The 27,791-nt window shown below is 45.5% G+C and overlaps 2 protein-coding genes across 4 annotated transcripts; one reads left to right on the top strand and one right to left on the bottom strand.

Moving 5' to 3' along the window:
- Positions 1 to 219: 219 nt before the first annotated feature.
- Positions 220 to 11,074, bottom strand: LOC121326747 (fizzy-related protein homolog). 3 transcript variants are annotated; one of them, XM_041270195.1, is made up of 14 exons: positions 10,860 to 11,074; positions 9,336 to 9,411; positions 8,608 to 8,709; positions 7,963 to 8,026; positions 5,560 to 5,687; positions 4,963 to 5,045; positions 4,624 to 4,807; positions 4,425 to 4,490; positions 4,181 to 4,283; positions 3,452 to 3,636; positions 2,766 to 2,999; positions 2,469 to 2,573; positions 2,264 to 2,356; positions 220 to 1,790 (listed from the first exon to the last, which is right to left on the bottom strand). In XM_041270195.1, the coding sequence occupies exons 1-14, from the start codon at positions 10,868 to 10,870 to the stop codon at positions 1,749 to 1,751; spliced, it is 1,476 nt and encodes a 491-aa protein (XP_041126129.1). In that variant the 5' UTR covers positions 10,871 to 11,074; the 3' UTR covers positions 220 to 1,748. The 3 variants fall into 3 exon arrangements, with proteins under 3 accessions (XP_041126129.1, XP_041126128.1, XP_041126130.1); XM_041270194.1 differs by having other exon boundaries at positions 5,560 to 5,690; positions 10,860 to 11,069; XM_041270196.1 differs by having other exon boundaries at positions 5,560 to 5,690; positions 9,336 to 9,565; positions 10,860 to 11,068.
- A 1,117-nt stretch (positions 11,075 to 12,191) lies between these two features.
- Positions 12,192 to 26,132, top strand: pfas (phosphoribosylformylglycinamidine synthase). The gene is made up of 29 exons (XM_041270193.1): positions 12,192 to 12,386; positions 13,310 to 13,442; positions 14,714 to 14,849; positions 15,016 to 15,121; positions 15,474 to 15,672; positions 15,775 to 15,880; positions 16,516 to 16,656; positions 16,943 to 17,067; positions 17,190 to 17,318; positions 17,818 to 17,949; positions 18,116 to 18,244; positions 18,461 to 18,534; positions 18,617 to 18,773; positions 18,916 to 18,977; positions 19,274 to 19,435; positions 19,836 to 19,958; positions 20,115 to 20,246; positions 20,428 to 20,658; positions 20,807 to 20,987; positions 21,399 to 21,482; positions 21,709 to 21,864; positions 22,233 to 22,352; positions 22,681 to 22,826; positions 23,117 to 23,327; positions 24,006 to 24,097; positions 24,298 to 24,412; positions 24,644 to 24,802; positions 25,094 to 25,249; positions 25,326 to 26,132. The coding sequence occupies exons 2-29, from the start codon at positions 13,322 to 13,324 to the stop codon at positions 25,634 to 25,636; spliced, it is 3,996 nt and encodes a 1,331-aa protein (XP_041126127.1). The 5' UTR covers positions 12,192 to 12,386; positions 13,310 to 13,321; the 3' UTR covers positions 25,637 to 26,132.
- The last annotated feature ends 1,659 nt before the right edge of the window (positions 26,133 to 27,791 follow it).

Below are 27,791 nucleotides of genomic sequence, written 5' to 3'. Positions count from 1 at the left end.
CTAATACAGATCTGCTGAATCATTACAATTTACCAGCCTCACAAAAACACACAGGCAAGTGTTTGTACCTGAAGACAAAATTGCTTGTCACCATAAAGTAAAGTTTTTTTTATACTGAAGAAACACCAACATAAAAAAGTGCCAGTTAACATGTTGAAGTGTGGCTGAACTTCTACAACCTTGTAACAGGAACAAATTCACTTAAATAACTACTCAATATGTTTTAATCAAGTGTATTTATTGTGCATGAAGACAGTGCTCTATTTCATCCCCCGTTCTGCACTACATTGGTAAAGCCCCCCTACCCCAAGCAGTACGCGTCGCCTCTCTGCTAGCCCTGACCGCACGCCGAGGGGGCCCTGACTGGAGTTATGTGCCAGTTACATTGTGAACCGCGCTGCATTGTTGGATATTCTAGCAGCTGCATTTCCACAAACCAGAAAATAAATATGCAAGCAGTTCTGTTTTTTTTTTTTTATAAAAGAAGCTTTTATAGTCATGGTAACTTGTTTTAAATGGCCCTTTTTTCTCTTTCATGTAATTATTATTTTTTATGTAAAAACAAATTCTTCTGCTAATACATCTGACTTTATTTTGTAGTCAGGGTGTATTGGTAGCAGAAAGATGCCTTTTGTGAAGCTCCAAAAACAATCACATCCTAGTTTAGTTCTGGCCCATATAGTCACACTAGAGATATTTACCGGATGATATGCTTACTGTAGACTTCTCCATATGTAGACAATGCATACGCATTACAGCTTGTAGATCCAGGAGGACTGAATTTCCCTGAAACTGTGTAGCTTTAGGATGAATTTAGCATGAGTCTGATGAAAAATGGACGGTGATGCCAGGCTGAGTATTATCTCAACACTGGTTTGTTATTACTACTAGGGTAAAGTAGGATTAGTTAGTTTTCAGAGTTTCTTTTTTCGTTGGTAGAGAAAGACGCAACCTTTGCACAAACTGAATGGTTGGTCTACTGTTTTTTTTTGCACTGTTTTCTGTCAACCGATTATACAGCAAAGTGATACAGGGTGGTTTCATTACAGAAAAGCTCTGGTTTTACTGGGCGCTGTCACTGTAAGAACTGGTTTGAAGAGTAATAAACATTCTCCTATGTGAAATGGTGCTTTGAAAAATGATAAGCTCTTTCTAAAACTGTGTTTCATGAACTGCAAACTTGATTTAATAAAAATGAGCTTAAAAAAAAAAAAACCCAGTCCTCAAAGTGCTCACAGATAGATGTACTGTAGTTCTGTTTCATTCCATTACACTCCTCCAGTTTCAGGGATATTCATTTTCCAGCTGCCAGGGTATGGAAAGATACAAGAGGAAGAAGTCTGCTATTGCACACACACTGTCAGGGACAACACCCTGGAGACAGGTCCATGGAAGTCAAAGTAAAAGGCCACCTTTGTTATAACTGTCCATACAATAAAATAATTTTTTTAGTGCCTTTTGAAAAATGTCATGACTTTAAAAAGTGTCTAGCTAGAACCCAACTGGGTTCAAATAATAAGAAAAATCCCCCCTCCCAAAAAATTAATAGAATATTTCACTGGCAAACCAGTAATGAGTAGGGAACTGGCCATGGCTTCACTGGTCAGCTCCAGACTGGCACTGCAAAGTCCAATGACTGCTCACTTGGAGGGGCGAGAGGACCTTTCTCTGCCCAATGCTGTCGGAACAAGGCTTTCTCTGCTTCCCAGCGTGCACTGCTGCAGTCCGACAGAGCCCGCTCTCCCTCCCTATCGAATCCTTGTGAAGAGATTGAGGACGGATTTGGATTCCTAAAATAAACATGGAAATACATCGGCATATAAAAGTGAATTGAACCGAGTATTAAACTGCTGTAACGTCTGCTTGTTTTCTACATAGCTATGTTGGCCAATAAGGTCATTAGCTGTCACTATTCCATACATATAGTATGAAGAATGCCTTCTTGAAGACATACTTGTCTACTAAAACAGTTGCATCTCTCACAGCCTTTGCTGCTGTGTGTATCAGGTGGCTACAGTAGAGACCTGTTAAGGAAGCTGCTCTTTCTTATCCCATCAGATCCAACAATGATTTTAAATATGAGACCCAACTAAAGGTTTCCAGGAAGAGGCAATGCTCAGTTATGTAGACGCTGCAGCTCCTGGAGAGCAGGGCAAGCCTCAGCCTCAAGTCTAAGTGGACAGGTCCAGCCTTCCTGATTTCAAGTTCCAATCAGTCTCTGCCAAGCCATGTGTCCATGCAGAGGGAGGGGAAGGCTTCTTACCTTGGTGGATCGGGTTTTGCTGAAAACGTTCCAGAACCGCAGGGTCTCGTCCCCGGCGCCGGTCACAATCGCCTCCCCGTCGGGAGAGATAGCCTAGGGGACACAAATCGCTTTCGTTAGCTGCTCCTGGAAAGCTCCAATAAGCGGGCCGCTGCGAGTTCAGGTTTCGCCTGGTGATATAAAGGCTAGAGGAATGTTTTCTTACCAGATAGAGGACTCTGTAGGAATGTCCTGTGAGTTTGGCAACTTGTGTGAGTGAGGGGTACTTCCAGACCAGGATCTGATTCTGTGAATAGCCGTGAGTGCTGACCTGTGGAGCAGGAGGGAGAAGCAGTGAGAGACTGGCTGTGGAGTACACCAGTGCAGCAGGGGGCCACAGATACTATGGAATCTAAAATATCCAGTTGCTGATCTCAGACTGTCTGAGGCTGGGAATAGCTTTTGAATGTTTGCAATGCTTGCTTGCATGCTGGATGGAGGGATGGATGGATGGCTTGCTCACCAGCTCGTTGGCGTGCTTGGACCAGGCCAGGTTGCACACCTGGGACCCCGTGTCGACACACTGCAAGGGCTGGCAGGTCAGCGTGTTCCAGAAGCGGATGCAGCGGTCAGCAGTGCCCCCCCCGGAGGCCAGCAGCCCATGCTGGTGGGGGGACCAGGCGATGGCCTTCACCGCAGCCAGGTGCTCAGTGTACTGCTGCACCGGGCTCAGGCTGGAGTTATTCCACACAAACAGCTGCCAGGGGGACAGAGAAGCAGGGACACAGGAACACAGGGTCAGCCAGCAGGGTTCAGGGTTACTGGCCGCTCTGACCTTGAGTGAGTGAAAATCAGCTTGTACAGATTGTACAATATAGCTAATTTTAATGAAATATAATTTCCATCAGATATACACATTTCAGACGGCTGTATCAATATCAGGGTTCACTATTTATTTGTTAACATCCACAACCACTTCCACTGCGTATGAATATACAAAGCATTCACAGAAAGCTGTCTTATAATGAGTAGCACGGAAACTATGTTGCCTTTCTCAGAAAATGTTACACGTTGTTGTTTTTTTTTGCTATACTGTACAAGGCTTATAAATAAAAGAGTAGTTTGATCTCATACAGCAGCACTGGAGAGAACAGCGCTGATAAAGAAGCACTGTGATAAAATGGAGGAGATTGCCACACAGACAGACACCTTGTTGTCGTTGCCCCCCGAGGCCAGGTGCTGGTGGTCTGGAGACCACTTGAGTCCGCAGACCTCCTGCCGGTGCCCCTGCAGCCTGCGCTCTGCCTGCAGGGGTGGGGTGCGGATGTCCCTCTGCAGGATGAGTCTGTCCCGACTGCCTGACGACAGCTGCTCTGCATTCCAAGCCAGCGCTCCTGAAACAGACCAACACACAGCATCAGCAGCAGCACGCCATCGTCATCATCATCATGAACAGTGCCAAATACTAAAACAAACTTCAAACATTCAATGGCAAGTGTTTGACTAGACATTGAAAAAGACCTCCAGTCCTTGAATTTATTTAGTTCCCTTAAGTTGACCATATTAACCTTTTCATGGCTGAAACATTGAAAATAACAAAAAAAAAAGGAATTTTGAACACAAATATATTTTTCATTGAAAATGTTTTCATTTTTTATGCTTTATAGGGGAACCTGGTGGATGTGTGAACCTCATAGGAGGTTATCATGCATTTGTCTTCCATATGTCCCCATATAAAGGCTAGTCCCCATTTGAGTTTGCCATGCATGAAAGGATTAAAAGCATATCAAAGTGTAATAAAGCATTGTTAAATGCTGTAATACCCAGGAGGTGTATGGTAAAGCATATTAAAAAGCATGGCAAATCATGGTAAATACAGAGTATAACCCTGCTGTGCACCTATATGTCTATCGGAGGTCCAGAGCTGCCTTCACTCACCCACTCTGGCCGAATGCCCTTCCAGGCAGGTCAGCTTCTTCCCGGCCGAAGTGTCCCAGATCTGCACGTAGCCCTTGTGCGTTCCCACAGCCACCAGGCTCCCCTGCAGAGCGGTAACGAATCAAGTGAACAACCAGGCCTGGGTCCAGCAGTCACCAGAACTCCAACACAAACTGGAACTGTGCTTCCCCACTACTCTCAGCAGCCTCAGTGTGAAGCCTCCCTCACTCCCTCACTCCCTCACCCTCTCGTTCCAGCACACCGATGTCACAGAGTCCCCGTCCACCGACAGGTCACACAGCCGCGTCACCTTGGAAACAAGAGGAGAGACGCGGTCACGCCAACAACACTGCAAACCCCCGAGCAAACACCAGCCTGCTTCATTCAGATTTTAGGATATAAAACTCAACAAGCCAGGACAGTTCTTGACAGTTCTAGCTCACCTGGCTGGTGCAGGCGCTCCACAAGTAGACGCAGGCCCCCAGCCCCACACTCAGCACATTGGAGGAGGACCAGTCCACCAGATTGAGGTAGAAATCATCCTGCAGCTCCGGGGCGTCCAGCACTTTGAAGGGGATCTTTGAGATCTTCCTGGTGGGCTTCCGCGGAGAGCGCAGCAGCTTGTGACTGAAAACAGACAAACCTCTCTGGGCTTTACAATGCTTACCCAGTCTTAACCATTGCATTTATTCGGCTTTATTGCATTTTTCTAGACTTTAACTACAGGATTCAGTTAAATCCTGTTCTTCATGGTTTTAACAGTGCCCACCCCCGAAACTCACCTTTTATTGCTGAGGGGGGACAGCGAGTAGGGAGAGATCTCATTGCCGTCGTCAGCTGGTGCTTTCTTGCAGTTCAAAGCATACTGAAGGGAGAGAAAAAAGACAATTATAAATCTGTATCCTCTGTAAAGCACACAAGTGGCACTATCTTGATAAAATACAACGAGTGTGCAAACAAACTGCGTGAGCAAGGCAGCACTAGCCCTGAACATCTGCAGCATGCATTACAGTTCAGTTCCAGAAGATCCTCAAAAGTCAAATTTAGCCAAAAAAAGCATGAGAGCAAGGTAGACAGACTGTATGTACTTCTACAATAAAGGAAAAATAAGGTTATGTATTCTTATTGCTGCAGCTTATTCCCGGCACACAGTACTCTCTTATTATTTATAAATACTAAACTTAACAGGTTCAATGTCTTAAGACATTGTAAAATACTTCTAGTGGAAATGTTTGTCATTGAATCTATGAAGCTTCTTTTTAATATTTCTAAAAGTAGTTGAGTGTTGAGTAGTTCTGAATGACTGTCTTGTTATTGCACTGTGTTTGCGTGTGCGTGTGTACATGTATGTGTATGGCTGTGTTCTGCGCAGCTCTCACCCTGAACAGGTTGCTGCGCTCCTGCATGGGCATCTGGAAGCGGCGGTCCTCAGTCTGGGGGTCAGTCACCTTCTCAATGCCGGCTCCCAGCAGCTCATTCTTCAGCAGCGCAGCGTAGGCAACACTGTCTGCTGCAGGAGACAGGAGGTCAGAGGAGAGGAACATAAGAACATAAGAAAGTTTACAAACGAGAGGAGGCCATTCGGCCCATCTTGCTCGTTTGGTTGTTAGTAGCTTATTGATCCCAAAATCTCATCAAGCAGCTTCTTGAAGGATCCCAGGGTGTCAGCTTCAACAACATTACTGGGGAGTTGATTCCAGACCCTCACAATTCTCTGTGTAAAAAAGTGTCTCCTATTTTCTGTTCTGAATGCCCCTTTTTCTAAACTCCATTTGTGACCCCTGGTCCTTGTTTCTTTTTTCAGGCTGAAAAAGTCCCTTGGGTCGACACTGTCAATACCTTTTAGAATTTTGAATGCTTGAATTAGGTCGCCACGTAGTCTTCTTTGTTCAAGACTGAACAGATTCAATTCTTTTAGCCTGTCTGCATATGACATGCCTTTTAAGCCCGGAATAATTCTGGTCGCTCTTCTTTGCACTCTTTCTAGAGCAGCAATATCTTTTTTATAGCGAGGTGACCAGAACTGCACACAATATTCAAGATGAGGTCTTACAAGTGCATTGTACAGTTTTAACATTACTTCCCTTGATTTAAATTCAACACTTTTCACAATGTATCCGAGTATCTTGTTAGCCTTTTTTATAGCTTCCCCACATTGCCTAGATGAAGACATTTCTGAGTCAACAAAAACTCCTAGGTCTTTTTCATAGATTCCTTCTCCAATTTCAATATCTCCCATATGATATTTATAATGTACATTTTTATTTCCTGCGTGCAGTACCTTACACTTTTCTCTATTAAATGTCATTTGCCATGTGTCTGCCCAGTTCTGAATCTTGTCTAGATCATTTTGAATGACCTTTGCTGCTGCAACAGTGTTTGCCACTCCTCCTACTTTTGTGTCGTCTGCAAATTTAACAAGTTTGCTTACTATACCAGAATCTAAATCATTAATGTAGATTAGGAATAGCAGAGGACCTAATACTGATCCCTGTGGTACACCGCTGGTTACCACACTCCATTCTGAGGTTTTTCCTCTAATCAGTACTTTCTGTTTTCTACATGTTAACCACTCCCTAATCCATGTACACGTGTTTCCTTGAATCCCAACTGCGTTCAGTTTGAGAATTAATCTTTTGTGCGGGACTTTGTCAAAAGCTTTCTGGAAATCTAAATAAACCATGTCATATGCTTTGCAATTATCCATTATCGATGTTGCATCCTCAAAAAAATCAAGCAAGTTAGTTAGGCACGATCTCCCTTTCATAAAACCATGTTGACTGTCTCCCAGTACCCTGTTACCATATAGGTAATTTTCCATTTTGGCTCTTATTATAGTTTCCATAAGTTTGCATATAATAGAAGTCAGGCTTACTGGTCTGTAGTTACCTGGTTCAGTTTTGTTTCCCTTTTTGTGGATCGGTATTACGTTTGCAATTTTCCAGTCTGTCGGTACCACCCCTGTGTCAAGAGACTGCTGCATGATCTTGGTTAGCGGTTTGTAAATTACTTCTTTCATTTCTTTGAGTACTACTGGGAGGATCTCAGGCTCATCCAGGAGCTCAGCCCTGGACTAGATGCCAAGAACCACAGGGCTGGGGGGGGGGGGGTGTCCTGCTTCATAAACCTGCTTTTTCATAGACTTTCCTATTGCATTTAGTCATACTTATAATGAGGGTCAATACATCTGCCCTCAGGGAAGAACCCAGTGGGAATAAAGTACTTCTATTTAGATCTTTGACATAGACCCCAGTTATGAAACAGAATTAACTTTCTAGTACAATGTACCCTTTGAGACCAGATTCTTTACACAGCGGGTGCAGTTTGTGGGTGCAGTTGTTAAAAGGAAAAAAGAACAATCATACAGTGATGGTTTTAATCCTTTCTTGGATCTAGTTATAGATGCAAGTTTGAGCACTGACTTTAGATCACAGACCCATGATTCCAGCTTGCTCCATCATGCCTGAAATGCATTTTAGAATGAAGGTGTATTGTAATGGATCTAATGCAGTTAGTGGCTGGGGCATTGCAAGCTTTATCTGCCACACTATTAAGATACAGTAGGCCGGCACACAAACACAATGAGATCAGAGATTAGCCTCTTGAGAAAAGGGCAGGACAATGACAACAACTGATCTTGTTCACACTGTTGACAGTCAGTGACAGCCTTTCCCCAGAACAGTGACAACTCGGAATGAAAAGCCAGGCCTTAATTAAGGCAGAAGGCATTCAAATGGAACAAGGCATTCAGAGGGAAGGATGGAAAATGAAACCAGCAATACCTTTTCCGCTGTCTGAATTGGCTTCCTTTGACTTTCTGTTCTGGTTTGGAGATTTTCCGTTCTCCTACAGAGAGAGGTAAGAGCAGGCCCTCATCAACAAACCTGCATAGTGCCCAGCCACCACTATCTCTCTCCCTGTGGGCAGGTGGGAATGCTACGCTCTTATTCAATGTGTTTACATGGCAGTACTGTTCTGGATATGTGAAAACATGCTCCGAGCTTGGAAGTGTAGATGTGCAGAACAAGGATTCCTTTATTATTGGGAATACAGCAGATACAGTGAAACCTGTCTATTGAGGCCAGTCAGGGGACCTTAATAATGTGGTCTTAACAGAAGCTGGCTAATATTGAAAGTCTAATAACATTGACGTAACTGGAATTGGGACTGTGAAAGTGTGACCTTTATTGCAGGATGGCATGTTTCAATGTACTCTAAATGCAGCTCACATTATTCCTAATATGCAGTTTACTCAAGCAGAATATTTATTCTGAATAACACTGAAATATTACTGTGCATAATCTTGTTCTCCGAGGCACAGTAAAGTCTTACACACCACAAGCTCAGATATGTGCATAACAGAGTGCTTCACAGTCTTCCCTGACGCTGCTACACGGCTCGAGTCCACATAGGGCTCAGTGACTCACGTTTATGGTGTGAAAGTTGATGCTCCAGTTGGACCCGGCCCTAGCTGGTATGAAGCGATCTCCTGTTTTGTGCAGACTGGCTAGAGAGTTCACAGATGCAGACTAGAAATAAAAGCAGCGTTTACACATCACAGAGAAACACCGGCACAGAGCAAGAGATCCAGTCTGAAGGAAAATCGGCAAATACAGTACAAGTCAATTAAAGATGAACAGGGCCTGGAATTGTGAATAGAATGGCATTCATGAAACAAACACATCTAAACGTTAAATTGCACAAATTAACTTTTTGTATTTGATTATTGATAAATAAGGAAGGGCAGACGTGAGGTCTGGCAGTGAGTCTGGCATCAGGCTTCTTTTATAAGACAGTACCAATGCTTAGAGAAAACAAAGGCTGGACGAGTGACTATGAAATCCTGCAAATTCATTTTCCCAGTTTAAAAACAAGAAAGCATCATTCATTTGGCCACCGGAGGGCATGTGTCCAGTAAATCCAATTGAAGCAATTGCAATATTAAATTACAATGTGGCCATCTGGTGACATTTAAATCGAATTAACTATGTAATAGAGCTGGGCTAGAAGATATCTAGGAACAACAAACAAGAAATATATAAAGATACAAGACAGCATAGGAACCCACGCTTACTGTAATGTGCTCAGTCTGGTGTTACTGGTCTCACATAAAAGGGAATAGTCTAATGAGCAAGGTATCAGTGTGTACACTTACTGAAGACGGGATGTTGTCTCCTACATTGTGGAAGTCGATCTGCCGAAGCAGCCTTCTCTCGTAGTCCTGATCCATGCTAGTGGGGAGACTTGAGATGAAACCAAACACACACAACACAATATGGACAGCCAAGCAGGCCCGTCAGCTTAGCGACAACCCTATGAAACCAGCAGTGCGAACCTCCTCCTCCTCCTCCTCCTCGTCCACCTCCTCAGGGCAGCGTAGCATTCCTGGAAGCAGAAACTCATTACTGAACTGCCTGCCACAAGCCTGCTCCCTTCTGGGAGGTTTCTTCTTATTTTAATGCAGAGAGAAAAAAAAAAAAAAAAAAAAAGATGTTTAACAGGAATCTATGACCTGCTCAGTCATTTAGCAAGAGGTGCAAATGACAAGGACTTGACTCGATTCCATTTCTCAACACCCCTGTGTCAAGTGTGAGCTCCCAACATTGTTTAGTTCAGGGTTAAGTGCACCAGCGACCAGGGGCAGTTCCCAGGAGATGTGTGTGCAAGGGGAACTGAGCTGCTAGCCCTGCCCCCTGATCTCTGTTTAGGCAGCTCCAGGAACCAGTGCAGGGGGGTCTTGACTGACCTTTGTCCATAACTGTAAATGACTAAATGCTTGCAATCTCAAACACTAAATGACTACATACACCTAAGTCTACTGATTTGTCAGGCTGATAACTACATGTTGCATTTTCAATTGAATAGAGTGTCCCTGTTTACAACAAGAACAGTGAATGTTTAAACAAGGCTTCCAAAGAAAGGCCAGGGTGTCTGAGAGCAGTTTATACTGAGGAATATCACTGGGCATGACCATGGAAAGTTCAGTCTGTGGGGTGTGATCAAAGAGCATTCGCACTGTATACAAACAACTACTCAAACCATGCCATTAGTCCAAGCAAAACGTAGTGTAGTTCACAGCAAGTTAATACTAAGGGAAATCGGCCTGGATATAATCTTAAATCTATGGTAGTTTCCACTTTCAAATTCAACATAAAATGTATGCGACTAAAATGGCAATAGCAAACAGATATTTGAGAAAAGATTTGCTACAATTATCAAACAGGCAGTGCAGATCACACATGTTGTACAAACCCGTACAAATAAATAATACAATAATCTACCGCCTGTAGTCGTGTACCTTAGGACATTTCGGGCAATTCAAAAGCAAAACAAAAACTATTACAAATAAAACAACATGTAGATCACTTTCTTCCAAAACAGCCAACATAACACAAGCAAGACCCAAAGGAGCCGAGCTAAATGTTTTTTTGTTCTTTTGTTTTTAATGTTTTTTAATGTTACAATTTTAACGTAACATTTTTAAGTAAGTCGCTACTTAAAATAAAAATCTCGTATCAAGTTTGTAACATAAATTACTATTTAAAAAAAAAAAAAAAATCAACCCGATGCCCTCATGTAACGGACATGTAACTCAGCTGTTCGGTTGTCAACACAAACCCAGCCGAGCAGTTGTCATGACACCATTGTATAAAACCGCTTTTTACAGATGCAATCTTACCTGACAGCCATGTTTAACAAGCAAAACAACGTGTCATTCTGCAGCTCCTGACCAGATATTTGCAGTGCCTTCTTAGCGTTAACGTACAACAAACATAAATTTCATAACCTGCAAATAACGGAGCTCCGGTGTTTATTTCACAAGCCCAACAACATGGCCGCTGAGCTGAGTCAGGCCCGCAGCTGCGCTCTCGAGTCAAACACCAGCCCCAATAGGTACTGCGTAACTAGGGGCCAGAAGCTGATGCTGTCCGGAGCTTGTTGTACTGGTGCAAGGGTAGTTTACTTGCCTCTCTGATCGTTTATAAAACAGTACCGCATCACGCTTTTCCTACTTTTAATTCAACAGGGTGGTTACAAATCTGCCAGTAGTTTTAACACTGTCCGGGCTGAAGAGAGAGAAATACTAATGTTTTATTGACTTTTAAGTTTAGAGAAAGTGAAATGAGTCGTTATGTTATGAATGTGTTTTGTGCAGCTACTGGGGAATCGCCAGTAAAAATCCTATGTGATAATAACGTCTGCCTCAATTAAAATGGGTGGCACTGAAAAAAGCACGCCACAAGGAATGTTGATGAGAAATGATTCAACCGGTATTGCTACTTCTAATACTGCACACTGTATGTGAATGTACCCTGCGGTGAATGAATAGGGCTGTAAGATAAACTGATTATGCGTAAAGAAACAATACTATATATATATGTGTGTGTGTGTGTGTGTCTGCTGTGTGTTCTTTGTATTATAAAGTGTTAAATAAAGTAATAGTTTACAGTACAAACATTTCCTATAGTTGCATTTAACGTGAGGTTTTAAATTTATAATGTACGATCAGATTTGCATTTTCATTTAGTAAAGGCGCATCTCCCCTCTCTGGTTGCTACACATCAGGCGCTTGCTTTTAAACATGGGAGACCTAAAACTCACTCTAGACAACAGACTGCACGGTGCGGAGTAGCGTGTAACAGCGTTTGCGTAGCATCACCCAATCCATTATCGCCTGTGGGTTCCCAGGTTCCAAACTCTCCTGATACAGTGACGTGTTTGCACAGGTTGGCCAAGATCGCCCCCTTTTGTCTTTTTTTTTATTTCACAGTTTTTTCTACCACAAAATTAAAAAAAAAATGTAGCATGCTATATATTACTGGACAATTTTAATGGGCTACCGTGTATTACTAGTAGTGTCAATGCCAGTGTTATGATATACACAGATGCTACGTTAACATGAATGATGGTGCAGGCTACAACTTGCAAAGGGACTTGGTAGAATGCTATGAACTACAAAATAAACCACACACTAAAATATTAAGATGTGGCTTCTAAAACAAACATATCCATGTCCTTATAGCGAATGTATGGTATCCATTTGTATGAGCGGCGCTTTAGGAGTTAATAAAATAGGAACTGACGCATGCGTAGAAGGTTAAAGAAATAAATATTTTTGACCAGGGCCAGGCCACGTGGATTGCAGGGTTAACTCAATTTTGAGCAGCGGCAGAAAGGAACAGAGAAGGATCGCGGAAGCAGAAAGGTACTGTGTTGCATTTTGCTCTTTAAAATCTATCTCTCTGTATATGTATATATAATGAGGTAATCGATTTCCATACAGCTCGAATTTTGTTTTAAACTTCCTGTGCATGGATATATGCATTCATTGCTTAAGAGACAACTTACTTTTTTTAATGCTAAACTTTTTACCTACACGTGATTCGCGTTAGTACAGGGGTTTCTTTGATGCAGAAGCTCACTTTGTGTGTAACTAACTTAGATAAAATGATCTCTTTTGGGTCTAAAGTGCTATGCACCCTCTCTATCTAAATTCACTAAGCATGCCTGTCCTATTTTAGTCGTAGTGGCATTATGTACTTATGAGTTTTCCAATATTAGTTTTCAGGCTGCAATGCTTTCCTGTGCATGAAAAAGCCAGCCACTCCAGCTAGGTCTGTGGTGTTTGTTGATTCTATCCAGAGCATGTCACTAGCTATAAAACTTGTCAAATACTGTAGCATTTACTGTATTTATTTGTGTATAATATGGTTTGTACAAAAACCTGGACCGGTCTTCAACTACTGTGGACCGGAATTGAGAGCCTATAGTGGTGTTTGACTGGATGAGACAGACCCAGAACATAGTTTAGTCTATCCCTTATAGGAGAGGTTTTTACTTAGGGGTGTAGTTTAGAGTCTGTGGCTACTCAATTATGGAAAAACTTTAATAAGATATTTCCACCATGGATCAATCTGGCTGTTGAAGTAGTCAGGCATCCCTTGCTCTTACCCATTCGTCATGAAGCCAATTGAAGGACAATTTTAACAGTATTAAACAAGCAGGGAACGTCTCGGTCGTTTCACGGCTCCCTCTTTCGTTCTTGCCACTGCAAGCTGGTTCTGTACCGTGCATACTGTTTTATTGCCTTTGGAGGGTACTCCTTAAGACACGTCTCTCTGATTCCAGGTCTGAAGGAAGATGGTGATCCTGCACTTTTACCGGAGAGAGGATGAGAAGGGGAGTGGCCTGCAGCGAGCGGGACAGAGCTGCCCCAAAATTACCATCCAGACGGAGACCTGCTTCAATGTGGAGTGGAGCGGTGAGCAAGGGGAGGGACTGAGGGAGGGAGGGGGAAGAGAGAGGGAGAATGAGTGGCGAGGTAGGAGAGGGAGAGACGTATTCAGGTTTAAGTGATGTTGTTAATCTTTATTTTCATTTTCTGGTCTTCTCAGAAGTGACCTTTTAAGACATACCTCTGGGATTAGGTTAGTCTTCCATTACCTTTGTATGACATGTTCATATACAGCTGTCTGGGCGGTCTGATACTATCATCTGTGAAGTGTATCATCAGCTGACTGGAGTCCCGTCATGTTGACAGACAGTCTGTTCTTGTTCCGTGTTGGTCATTAACTCCAAGGGTACGGCTTCCCGTCTGGTAGCTGTAAATGAGTTCATTTCGTTTAAATTTGTTGTAATTGAATCCCAAAATAGTTTTATTTTTTTTTGACAAAGAGTTTACTTGTGTCACTGCATTCCATTATGCTGAAAAGATGTAATTAAAACAGATTTGATTTGGTTTGTGATTTGCTTTCAAACCAACCGTTTTCAGCCTTGATGTTGAATTGATTAACCATCCTCCGCTGTACTGAAGTGATCATGGCAGGGCTTGCATTGAAAGTCGCGCTAGCCCTGCACCCAGTCCTGAGTTTTCAGAACCTCAGTCAAGAATATTATTGAAATGATTAGGAGTCACGATTGTTCCTTTCTTAAGCCCAGGTCACACTAGCAGTCTTTGTTGACGGCCTCAAGAGGGAGACACATGTTGCTGTTTGTGACCACACTGATCTACACGCTGTCGAGAAGCCGCCAGTGCGTTTCCCAGTTTAGGACACTGTTCTGTGATTTGACGGCAGCAGATGCAATACTAGCCAATCATATTTGATAGTTGACCCCTTGTTGACAGGAGGCTTGTCTCTCGTGTGTCCGTTATTTACTATGCAACACGCAGGCAGCAAAAGTCTCTGTCTTACAGATACAGCCTTTATAGCTGCACGAGCAACTCCTGCAAGTTAACCTAGAGGCTCAGGTGTGACTTATTCGTGCTGTGTTAATTTAGAGCAGATTTACCAGGATCAACTATATATCTAAACAAGGAGAGTTCTGCAACTCAGGACTGGCTGCTGGGCTGGTGCAAGTTTCAAGCCCTATCATGGGTTAAATGCACATTACACCAGAGCTGCTCTTGTAGAACTTGGTAAAGGCACTTGCTTCTAAGCAGGTGTGATGTGTAGAAGCTGTGTGTTTGCGTGTGTGATTGTTGGCCCTCTAGAAGCAGTGTGAGACAGGGAGCTCCTCTTCTTACTCCCCCAGGTACCTCTGCCCCGAGCTCAGAGGAGAGAGAGGCCCTGCTCTGGCTCTTCAGCTCCCCCTTCGAACCTGAGCTGGTTGGAGAGAAGCCCTTCCTGAACCCTGCAGAGGGAGAGAGGCTAGTGGAGATCGGTCCCAGGTGAGAAATGAGTTAAAGAACAAAGCAAATACTGTATTCGACAAAATGTTCAGTAATAGAAACTTCAGGGTTTATTATTGTGTCTTAAGCAGAAGAAGAAGAAGAAGAAGAAGACCTTAAATGTAAATAACTCTGTACTGAATGTGGACATTCTTTCTGTTTCCAGGCTGAATTTCTCCACAGCCTGGTCAACAAACGCTGTGTCCATCTGTCAGAGTGTGGGGCTGAGAGCTGTGAGCCGGATAGAGCGCTCCCGCAGACACCTCATCCAGGTACAGGAGCATTACAGGACAGTGCCAGCAGTCTGATCAGGGTACGAGAGCATTAGACAACGGTGTGAGCAGTCTGATCAGGGTACGAGAGCATTACAGAGCACTGTAACTGATCAGAATACAACAATCAGGGTATGAGATCAATCACTGATACAGGTACTGTATCAGTAAGGAGCTGGTGTAATCAGTCACTGATTGTGGCACGAAGCAAATGCAGACTAGTTACTTGGATTTTGCAGCAGAATGTGTGATGGAGTGTCTAAAGTGTGGCTGATTTGATAAGCAGGGACTAGACTTTCTGATGGGACTGAACCATGTGTTGATGCAATGTGTATCTTTGTCCTGTCCTCAGTCTAGGGATGGCCAGAAGGAGAAGCTGCTGGACGGAGAGGTGGACAGACTGACCAGCTCCCTCTTCGACAAAATGACCGAATGCATTTTCTCCCAACCAATCGAATCGTTCGCTGTGGAGACCCTCCCACAGAAGGTCTTCCAGGTGGACATCCTTGGGGAGGGGCGGGCCGCGCTGGAGAAAGCTAATCGGGACCTGGGTAAGAACTGTGGGATGGGCCAGCTAGCCAATGAGGGAGCTGAGAGATCCACGTTTGGCTTTTAGCTCGTCCAGTTCTATAACATGAGTGTGCTTGTTTCAGGGCTGGCGTTTGACTCCTGGGATCTGGATTATTACACAGCGCTGTTCCAGAGAGTGCAGCGCAACCCTACCAGTGTGGAGTGCTTTGACCTGGCTCAGTCCAACAGGTAGGAGCCGGTCAGGGTCATCTTCACCAGCACTTTATGATGCGATTCAGAAAGAGATCCCGAAGCCCTTTACAGTGAATATGCAATAATCAGAGCGAGACATGACACAGAACTGCAGAACACAACTGGTATGTACATTCACAGTAAAGAGCAATGGGCTCAGAACATATATACATTTCTGATGAATAATCAATGGGAACAGAAGTTTGTGCGGTTAGTGACCTGCTAGTCTGTTTTTCTAGTGTGTGGAGTGCACATATCTGCAGGGGGTAGAGTCTGAATTGTGACACGCTCCTGAAGTCCAGGGGAGCCCTGCTGAGGCTCTGTTTGCTCAGTGATTTTGTGAGAGGCGCGTTTCAGCCCTGCTTGCTTTGGGATTACTGCAACCTTTAGACCCCCATCTTTGAACCCAGGGACCTGATTTCATCACAAACATTTAGGCAAGAGATTTAACTCATTCCAGACCAGGGGCTCCATGTCTTCTTATGAATTTTTGTATGTTGTTCTGTTCCTCTTTTGTAAATGTCCTATCTTTGTATATGATATTATTTATGTATGATTTAAATAATTTGTTGTATGTTGCAAGCCTACACTTTTTTCATCATACTCTTTATAACTAATAATCCCCTTCGCAGTGAGCACAGCCGCCATTGGTTCTTCAGGGGTCGCATGAAGGTCGACGGAGTGGAGAAGGAGGAGACTCTGTTCAGCCTCATCATGGGGACACAGCAGCATAGCAACAAGAACAACGTCATCAAGTTCTGTGACAACAGCAGGTAACCAGGGAGAGAGGAGGGACTGGGAAGCATGGAGAGCAGAACTGGGAGAGAGAGTAAGGATTGGAAGGAGAGAGGAGGCACTGGGAAGCATGGAGGGAGGGACACAGAGAGAGGCTGGGAGGGAGGCAAGCAGTGTGGTGCTCGTGAATAGAACTTGGGATCTTGATAAGGCTGGTCCGGGTTCAGGCTGAAGGAAGGAAGGAGGCTGGCTGATAGTTGACGAGGAAGGTGTGGGAGCTGCGTTTTTTTGTTTCTCAGCCCTGTTTGTTTTTGTGTGTTTCAGTGGGATTGAGGGCAGGGAGGTGGAGAGCTTGTTCCCCACAGACCCGACCCAGGCCAGCGCGTACCAGAGACTCCCCTCCAAGAGACACGTCATCTTCACAGCCGAGACACACAACTTCCCTACAGGTTAGGCGCTCGCTTCTACTCGCTTCTTTAACTCAGAATAAATAAATTAAATAAAAGGCTTAACTGACTGTGCCCATTGCTGTGGTTCTAAACTCTCCTCCCCTACCCCTCTCCCCTCTCAGGAGTCGCTCCATTCAGCGGTGCCACTACAGGAACTGGGGGTCGAATTCGGGATGTCCAGAGCACAGGGAGGGGCGCGCACGTCATCGCAGGGACCGCAGGATACTGCTTCGGAAACCTGCTCATTCCAGGTGGATAGAAATCCCTCCGGGCTCCGAGTGGAACCCCAGAAATTCAAAACCAGTTAGACTTCCAGACCCCAGTTTCTCAGAGTTGTTAGTAGAACTTAGGTCTCTGTTCCACGGTTTTGATGTGTCTTTGTTGAGTTTGCAAGGATGTTTTGTAAAATGTCAATGCCTTTGATCAGGGATTGAAATTCGCTGGCCCTGCACCAGGTAGGGGGTTTCAGAACTCCCCTTATTGAGGTGTCTTATTGAAATGAGCAGATGCCAGGAGTTTGAACAGTCAGCCCATGGTAAAACTGCTGGGAATGAACTGAATGCACTTCTCCTCACAGCATGAATAAGTCATACCTTCTGGCACTTGATCATCGAAATATTTATCTGAAGGTAGTTCTGAAACCCTTGACTGGGTGCATCAGAGGTAGTGCGACTTAAGGCCTGTTGGATTAATCAATCAAAGAGCCAGTCAGCCAGGAGCCAATCTGCTGTCCATCTGTCCTGTCATCAGGTCACGACCTTCCGTGGGAGGAGCCTGAGTTTGAGTACCCCCCCAGCTTTGCGAGACCCCTGCAGGTGGCAATCGAAGCCAGCAATGGCGCGTCCGACTACGGGAACAAATTTGGGGAGCCAGTCCTCGCCGGTAACCACTAAAATAAATTGATATTTAAATTGAAAAATTGATATTGAAATTAATTTCAATTGACATGAAATAAGCTGTGGTGAATTGCACACTATAGTCACGTTTATATCGTTTCTATGTCTCTCTCTCTCTCTCTCTCTCTCTCTCTCTCCCTCTCTCTCTGTAGGGTTCGCTCGCTCCTTTGGAATACGGCTGCCCAATGGTGAGAGGCGGGAGTGGATCAAGCCAATCATGTTCAGCGGGGGCATCGGTTCCATCGAGGATCAACACGTCACAAAGGAAGGGGCGGAGCTAGGTATGTGGGTGGGGGGAAGGGAGGAGCCTTGGTTCCACTTTGTTTGATGTCAGGAAGTGAAGGAAAATTCTCTCTCTCTCTCTCTCTCTCAAATTCAAATTTATACGGCCCTGAAGTCAACAAGTCATAGAAGTATTGCTAGGGTTAATGTAGCTAATATGCAGAACTATTTACTATATATATTTATTTATACTCTTTCTCATTCTTTCTATTCAGGCATGGAGGTTGTGAAGATTGGGGGTCCTGTCTACAGAATTGGGGTTGGGGGAGGGGCCGCCTCCTCTATACAGGTACACAGCACACCTCTCTCTCTCTTTCTTACTAGCACACAACTGAGTTTGCTCAGTCCCTCCTCTCCCCCCACCCCCCCAGGTGCAGGGTGATAACTCAAGTGATCTGGATTTCGGGGCGGTGCAGCGGGGCGATGCCGAGATGGAGCAGAAGATGAACCGTGCGCTGAGAGCCTGCATCGAGAACCGCGCCGGAAACCCGGTATGCAGCATCCACGACCAGGGCGCGGGGGGGAACGGTAAGTGTGCGGCACAAGACAAGAACTCTGTGAGCCAAGGGGAAGGCTGACAATGTAACACTCTCGCTGTTGAATAGGTAGCATCATAGAGGAACTATGTTAGCCTGGTGTAACTCTTTTGCTTTGGTTTCCTGCTCTTTAGGTAACGTTCTGAAGGAACTGAGTGAGCCAGCTGGAGCTGTGATCTATGCTAGCAGGTTCAAGGTGAGCATTAACTATTTACTGTCTTTTTTTTAAAAGATGATTTTATAGTAAGTTAATATGTACAGTTGACCCTGTCTCTTATGGATTAGGAGTGACATCTCTTTCTTTCTTTTTGCTTCATAATCCTTTTGCCCACCCAAAATGCTCACAAGACTGTTATACAAGAATAATCTCTGTAGCTTTCTCTTTTATTCTCAGACACTGGGCATTGCTTTCTATTATGGCATTAAATAAGGGTGGGGCTAACGTGTGATAGAAAAGAACAAGACTTCTCAAATATTCTTTCTGTCTCTCAGACAGGGGACCCCACGCTCAGTGTGCTGGAGATCTGGGGTGCAGAGTACCAGGAGAGTAACGCCTTGCTGGTGCGCCCCGCCGACACGGCCTTCCTGCGCAGGGTGTGCGAGCGAGAGAAGTGTCCCGTGGACTTTGTGGGGAGAGTCACAGGGGACGGCAAGGTGCGTCTGTCTGTCTTGAGGAGTGAGATTTGTGGCAGCTTTGGCTGATACTCTCTGGCTCTCTCTATCTCATCGCGTAGCTGTGTGGGTCTGCGTGTCTATCTTTCTCCTTAAAAAAACTCAATATAGAAATACTAAAAGAATCTTAATAAATTTAAATAAATCTTGTTCAGTGTCTTCAATGTTTTTAAGATATACTGTAAGCAACGCAGTGACAACCGTTTTGACTCAAGGATTTTTATTTTTGTGTGTCTTCAAAGCACCATACTTCTAGTCGGAGGATGTTTTGTTGAATTTATTAAGCATCTTCTAGTATTTCTAATATTGCACTATCGAATGTTTTAATAACTGTGTATAAAAATGAACTCTGTGATTGAGCTGCTGCCGTGCGTCTCTGCAGATTCTTTTGGTTGATGATCGTGATGGAGAGAAGGGGAGAGGCTCGGAGGGAGGAGTGGAGCAGCGTGACCGCACCCCTGTGGATCTTCAGCTGGACTGGGTGCTGGGGAAGATGCCTCAGAAGGTAGGAGCCAGAGGCCAGCTTCATCACCATTTCTCTGTCTCTGGATAGAGTGAGATAACATGCAGCTTGTCTTTGATAGTGTAAGTTGCATTGTATGTCTCTCTAGACAGAAACTGAGAATTCAAAGAGGATTAGTCTGTGTTTCCCGGGTTTCAGGAGTTTGTTCTGGAGCGACAGAAGCCTGACCTGCGACCTCTGACTCTACCCGCTGACCTGTCTTTACGGGACGCACTGAGTCGTGTGCTCCAGTTACCGGCCGTGGCAAGCAAGAGATACCTGACCAACAAGGTGAGACGAATGAGCTCTCTCTCATACGCTTTCTCTCTCTCTCTCTCTCTCTCTCTCTCTCTCTCTCTCTCTCTCTATGTCTCTCTACCATATGCATGTATTATATAATTTTTTTAGTTTTTTGTGATGCCAGTTTATCTGAATAGACCCTCACTATCTCTCTGTCTCTGCCGTTCCCCAGGTGGATCGCTCAGTGACAGGCCTGGTTGCCCAGCAGCAGTGTGTGGGTCCCCTCCACACCCCCCTGGCCGATGTTGCAGTGGTTTCTCTCTCGCCCTTCGGCACGGTGGGGGCGGCAACCGCAGTGGGGGAGCAGCCAATCAAAGGGCTGGTGTCGTCAGCGGCGGGCGCGCGCATGGCAGTGGCAGAGGCGATCACTAACCTGGTCTTCGCCAGAGTCACCGACCTCAGGGTGAGTTCTGAGTAACTCTTGACATGCCTCTGTCTGGAGTTCTGTGCAAAACGTTACTACGAGGCAGTGATAACTCTGTCTCCTTCTGTTTGTCAGGTGGTGAAGTGCAGTGCTAACTCTCTCCTTTCTGTCTCCCCCTGTCTATCAGGATGTGAAGTGCAGTGGTAACTGGATGTGGGCGGCGAAGCTGCCAGGAGAGGGCACTGCTCTACTAGAGGCATGCTCTGCGATGTGTGATGTCATGGCGCAGCTAGGCGTGGCTGTAGACGGGGGCAAGGATTCTCTGAGCATGGCAGCGCGGGTTCGAGATGAGACCGTCAAGGCTCCAGGTACACGCTGTACTCAATAGGGGGTGCTATAGGAACAAAAAAGACAGATGCATAAGACTGGTTACCCAGGTTCACAACAAGCTGGCTGAGCTATTTTCAAATAAATAAATGTTATAACAAACAGCATGAGCAGCACATCTAGTTTAGTTAAGCTGACAGTTTGTTCTTCACAGAAACCATAATTTCAGTCCAGGGAGTAATGAAACTCCCTTTGTGCAGCAGTTTGAGCCACGACAGGTTTTTCTTTTGAGACTGAATTGTAAGTTACCTGTTCAAAAGGAGCACGCTGTGTCTAAGACTCACACTAACAAAACCCTGGAGTGGCTCCCAACTGCTGTGCAATTGGAGTCTTTAATGTGTGCCCTGCAGTCATGAGTGTAATCTGTATTCTCCTCTCTCTGTCTTGCGCAGGTGCTCTGGTGATCTCTGTCTATGCTGTCTGTCCGGACATCACAGCCACAGTGACCCCTGATCTGAAGGACCCAGAAGGAAAAGGTGAGGCCAGAGGGCAAGCATAGCAAGTGATGGGGGAGGGGTGTGTGACTGAGGGTAGGACAGGGATTGGTAATGAGGATTAACAGATAAGAGACCAGATAAGTGATGTGAGAAGAGATGGACTGGGTGGCGGTGTGATTGGGTTGCTGAGGAGTGTGGGTGTTGGTTGGGGTTTATGGGAGAGTGGGGTGTGGGTGGGTCTCTCTGACTGATCTCCTCTGCTCAGGCGTGCTGCTCTACGTCCCTCTCAGCCCGGGTCAGTACCGGCTTGGTGGGTCAGCGCTGGCTCAATGCTTCTCTCAGCTTGGGGACCGGACTCCAGACCTCGACCACCCAGACAAGCTGACCACCTGCTTCAAGACCACGCAGAGCCTGCTGCAAGGTGAGTCACCCCTCATCCCTCACCTCTGACCTACAAGAAAGCTTTGTTTTGTTTTTTTTGTTTGTATTTCACGCTCGTTTCTGCTCCGATTGGTGCAAGCTCTCACACGCCAATCAAATTTACAATAACCCTGTAACCCATAAACTAACCTTTTTAACTTGCTTTTACAAAATATGGAATTGCAGAGTCCTGACTCCTTTCTGTGCAACAGTGTTGGCACTGCTGCTGGAACCCTAGCATCTGGTGTGTGTGTGTGTGTGAGATTTTTTGGTTTTTTTCTTTGGGGGGGGGGGGGGGGGGGGGGTAATCCTGTAAACCTGTGAAAATCTTTAAATGTATTTTACCCCACCTTCCCCCCCCACCCCAAGACTCCCTCCTCAGCTCGGGACATGATGTCAGCGACGGAGGGCTCATATCCTGTCTGCTCGAGATGGCGTTTGCCGGGAATCGTGGGATAGAGGTGGACCTGCCACTGGACGGGGCTGGAGGTGAGAAGCGACCATATTGCTGGGATAAACCAACACAGCTTGAAGTGTAGACAGTGGCAAACATGATCACGTTCATGTAGCAGAGTTTATAAAAGAAAACCAAGTGTATCCAGCAAAGGAAAGCAAGGCATGAATGATGTCTGAAATAAGCCATTCTGCTGTACAGTGGGGTCTCTCTCGCCTTTCTTTTAATAGGTATGGGGTGCCAGGGTTATTTTTACTGTAATATGGTACCAATTATACCTGTTTTACAAATGTAATCATATTTTAATATAAATAAAAATCACCAGCTTGGTTTTCTGAACCCCGGCTCTGTCTCTTGGCTCAGTGTTGGAGGTGCTGTTCTCGGAGGAGCTGGGTCTGGTTCTGGAGGTCCGAGAGTCCAGTGTGGCCCAGGTGTGTGATCGGTATCGGGACGCTGGGCTGAGCTGCCTGACCGTCGGGAGAACCAGGGGCCTCGGACCCAACTCCATGGTGAGACACTGGTGTACTTTTTTAAAACAAAAACTGTCATTTACTGTATGTACTTTAAACATTATGTGCTTGAGAATTGTTGACATTGCCTTCTGTTTTATTCAGTGTTTTTGGTTGCGTTATTGATGAGCAAATGACACCACTCAACATCTGTTGGTAAAAAGAGATCTTGTGAATTGGTTCCCAGTATACTGAAGGAAGTCTATTCTGTTTTTGTTCTGGGTGTTCTCTTCATACACAGAGCGTGATATTTGCATGTTAGCCTGATCTTCACTGTGATCCTCTCCCAGGTGAAAGTGAGCGTGCGTGGACAGGAAGTGCTGTGTGAGAGGATGACCAGCCTCCGAGGATTGTGGGAGTCGACCAGTTTCCAGCTGGAGAGGCTGCAGGCCAACCCTGTCTGCGTCCAGCAGGAAGAGGAGGGACTAGCAAATCGCACGGGACCAAACTACAAGCTGGCCTTTGACCCTGCTGTAATCCCATCCATCCTCAAGGAGCTGGGTGAGAGCAGTGGTTGAGACAGATGAATCTGAAGGCAGGGTTTTCATGTCAGTTTAATACACAGTTATCACAGGAGTGCTCAGCATTGCTGGAGAGAGGGAACAGTGTGTCTCCTGCCAGCAGAACTCCACAGCAGGCATGGTTCGGCTTCCTTTGGTCAACAGAGAGGAGACAGAAACTTTTAAAGCACCTTAACCCTTGTGCAGACTAAAGTCTTTCCTCATACATTTCTCTAGGGTCTTTTGAAGCAACCTTAAAACAGTAGTGTGACCTTTTTTTTTTTTTTTTTTTAGATATGCAGGTCTGCCTTCTGTTAGGTCCTGCTTTTACATTTGCATCAGTCTCAAACCAAAGGGTGTTTGTCTCCTCAGCACATTGTACAAGCACAGTACAGCGCTCCCTCTGCATACCACAATCTGTTTTTTACATCAAAATACATGGGATATCAAAAACAGTGAATTAGCGAAGAGCCTTTTATAGAGTAAAGTGCAGTACGTGTTCGATTTATGAATCGCACGGCTGTCTAATAGTGAATTTACCAGATGAATGAATTGTCGAATGGTGGAACATCAAGGTAGCGCTGTATTGCCAATGCCAGTTCTGAATACACAAAATACACAGAGGTTATCCTCATACTAACTGCCTCTCCTTTCCTCTGCCTCTCGCTCCCGTCCTCAGGTGAGGTGCGTCCGCGAGTGGCAGTGGTGCGTGAGGAGGGCAGTAACGGAGACCGTGAGATGGCTGCCTCTCTGCTCATGGCCGGGTTTGAGGTACGCTTGCCCAGCATTCGACGTGGGGGTCGGCTTTGAGAATTCTCTCTACTGTCCTAGCCCAGTTAACACATTGCATAGATCGGACTTGAAACCAGGAAGACTGTCAATCGGTCAGTGGCATCTCAGACTCTCGTGTGGTGAATCTGTTCCATGATTTTTGGGTGCGAGTGTAAATATCACCCGTACCTCCTCTTCAGGTTTGGGACGTGACGATGCAGGACCTCTGTTCCGGCACAGTGACCCTTGACCCCTTCCGGGGGGTGGTGTTTGTGGGTGGCTTCAGCTACGCGGACGTCCTGGGGTCAGCGAAAGGTCAGTCCTCGGTGTGGTGCCCCATGTGCAACAGGGCATGTGAGCGGAAGGCTCAGGTGGGGTGCTGTTACTGGTAACGCAAGAAATGACTCACAGAACTAGGGCAGGGAAAAGGTCCCAAAAAAGAAGGCTTTTGCTTTTGCATCTGCTTGATATTGTAAGTTCAGTGCAGAAATGTAATAATGGTGTCATGTAATCAAATCTGACCCCTCACCTCTCCTCTCTCTCCAGGCTGGGCCGCTACTGTCACCTTTAACCCCCGTGCCCGCGCCCAGTTTGCAGCATTCCGTTCGCGGGAGGACACATTCAGTCTGGGCGTGTGTAACGGCTGCCAGCTGATGGCACTGCTGGGCTGGGTGGGGTCAGAGAGTGAGGACAGAGATCCCAAAGGTACTTACTGGGGGGCAGGTGGGGGGGGGAGTGGAAGAGCAGGGCTAGGAAACATGCTGTAAAGATTAACAGGTGTTTGTATCTGTTAAGAGAACATTGTGCTCATAACAATTTGTTTCAACTATTTATTCATTTTAAATATCTAGGATGTTTTATCACACATTCGGCTCATGAGGAGCTCTGTACAGACCAATCTCATTTTGTTTTGTACTTGGTCTGATTATGTAACACTCTCTCGCTCTCGCTCGCTCTCTCTCTCTCTTTCTCTTACTCCCTCCCTCCCTCCCTCAGAGGAGGGCTCGCTGGTGCAGGGCGTGCTGCTCACTCACAACCAGTCGGGTCGTTTCGAGTCTCGCTTCGTCAGCGTGGCGCTGCTGCCCTCCCCGGCTCTGATGCTGCGCGGCATGGAGGGATCCACGCTGGGCGTCTGGGTTGCACACGGAGAGGGTAAGTGTGATCAAACAACCTCATTTCCTCTCGCTGTCTCCCTCACCCTCCTCACCCATCCCTCTTCCCCCTGCAGGCTACATGCAGTTCCGCTCCCTGGCTCTCCTGGACCGCCTGGACTCCCAGTCTCTGGCTCCTCTGCGCTACGTGGATGATTATGGGTCCCCCACCGAGCAATACCCACTAAACCCCAACGGCTCTCCACGCGGCATCGCCGGGCTGTGCTCCGCAGACGGGCGCCACCTAGCCATGATGCCTCACCCTGAGCGGACCGTGTTGGGCTGGCAGTGGCCCTGGGCCCCCGCGGAGATGAGAGACGCAGTCGCCCACTCGCCCTGGCTTACCATGTTCAGGAACGCAGCCGCGTGGTGCCTGAGCAGTCAGTGAGGAGAGAGAAGTGTGAGGCGACTCAAGCGGACCATTCCACCATTGCACCAAATCGGAGACAATGAGACATTCCATCAACAGACAGAAATGAAATTAAGTCAATCCACAAAGCTGCACTGCCAAAGCTTCATATTTCAGACACCGTCTGAGACCGTGACTTCATATTTACCATGACATTGACCTCCGACCTAATGTGGCTGCCATTGTGAGGTCACGTAACATTTCAGTGTTGTGTTGTCCATTGGGGTGGGGGGGAACATTCAGTCGGATATGACATGTCACTACCATTCCATCTGCAGTGAGCTCCATTGCTGGAGTTAGCTTGTAAAATTAACCGTTTCACTGCCACTTCCCAGTAACTCTAGGCATGTGTAACTTCACCTCAAAAGAACATTCACTGTAGAATTTAAAATAAAGTATTTCAAGAGTCCACAATAGTGTTGGCTGTTTAATTTTGAGAGACAGACAGACAGACAGACAGACAGGTTTGCAGAAGTTTTCCCCCCCTGCAAAATTTTCACATTTTGTTGGCACCTGAGCGTACTCCACGACGCTTTCAAATTAGACTTTACATGTAGAATCTACACAAACTACTCCACACTGATAAAGTTAAAAAAAAATACATATAGAATATAAATAAGATTTACAGAGAAAAACAGATTAATATCAGTTGCATAAGTATTCAACCCCTTTGCTACTGCAGCCCTAAATCAGCTCAGGTGCAATTGATTTGTTTGAAAGGTCACAATGTTAGTGAAATGATTTCGGCCTGTGTGTACTCAAAGTGGTTTAACTTGTAGATAATTTCCCTCAGGTACATAAAGACTTTCAAACTGCAACAAAGCAACCATGAAGACCAATGAGCTTTCGAAACAAGTCAGGGATAAAGTGGTAGAGAGGCACAGAGCAGGAGAAGGGTACAAGAAAATTTCAAAGGTTCTGATTATCCCTCTCAGCAGTTCATAATTAAGAAGTGGAAGATGCCTCATACCACCCAGATCAGGTCACCTCCCAAACTGAGCAGCCGGGCAAGCAGGAAACTGGTTCAGGATGTCACTGAAGCCAACAATTGAGAGATCTGCAACGTTCTGTGTCTGGGATGGGAGTCAGTTCACACATCAACAATAAGGTTTTGTGGTCATACGAGACAGAAATTGAACTTTTCGGTCTAAATTCCAAGTGTTACATCTGGCGCATGCCCAACACCGCCCAACACAGCACATCACCCAGGCAACACCATCCCAACTGGCAAGCATGGTGTGGCAGCATCATGTTATGGGGATGCTTCTCTTCAGCAGGGACTGGGAAGCTTGTCAGGATAGAGGGGAGAATGGATGGTGCAAAGTACAGGTGAATTCTTGTTGAAAATCTGTATAAGTCAGATAAGCCTGAAACAGGGGAGGAAATTCACATTTCAGCAGGACAATGACCCGAAGCACAAAGCCAAAGCCACACTGGAGTGGTTGAGCAAGAAGAGAATTCATGTTCTTGAGTGGCCCAGTCAAAGTCCTGACTTGAATCCAATCGAACATTCATGGCGAGACTTGAAGATTGCAGTCCATCGACGATCCCCAACAAACTTATCAGAACTGAAGAAATTTTCGAATGAAGAATGGGCTAAAATGTCACCAATCTACTGTGCAAAGACTTATCCAAAAAGACTCACAGTAGTAAACGCTGAAAATGGTGCTTCTATCAAGTACTAACTTAAGGGGGTGAATACTTCTGCAAACCTGTATATAATATCTCTTTTAGGACCCCCAACCCGAAATACGCCACTATCTAGACTGGGTTGGGTTAATTAAAATTTTTTGAACCTCGAAATCATTTCGTGTTCGGGGTGGGGTTGTCTTGCAAAGGACTCCAGAGTTTATTTTTTATATTTTTTGTTGTGGACTGCGCAGCTAATGCGTTACTGTAGCATTAATTAGAACACCGACGCGCACTGTGACGTTGCTGCTCACTGTGTGTGTTTTCCAATGAACTTCAGATCGGGTTTGGTTTTAAGTGAATTTTCTGATTTTTAAAGACAGGTTCTAATTGGTCAACCATGGGCAGCCAAAACAAACTGTTTTAAATGTGACAACAAAACGTACTTGAAGCAGATCTGACTATTCCTCTTCATCTCCATTTTTCCTGCAGCAAAAACTGATCT

The sequence above is a fragment of the Polyodon spathula genome, chromosome 14 (assembly GCF_017654505.1).
Source record: "Polyodon spathula isolate WHYD16114869_AA chromosome 14, ASM1765450v1, whole genome shotgun sequence".
NCBI classification, from domain to species: domain Eukaryota; kingdom Metazoa; phylum Chordata; class Actinopteri; order Acipenseriformes; family Polyodontidae; genus Polyodon; species Polyodon spathula.
The sequence above is the reverse complement of the archived record's forward strand: the minus strand, read 5'-3'. Positions and strand labels throughout refer to the sequence as shown.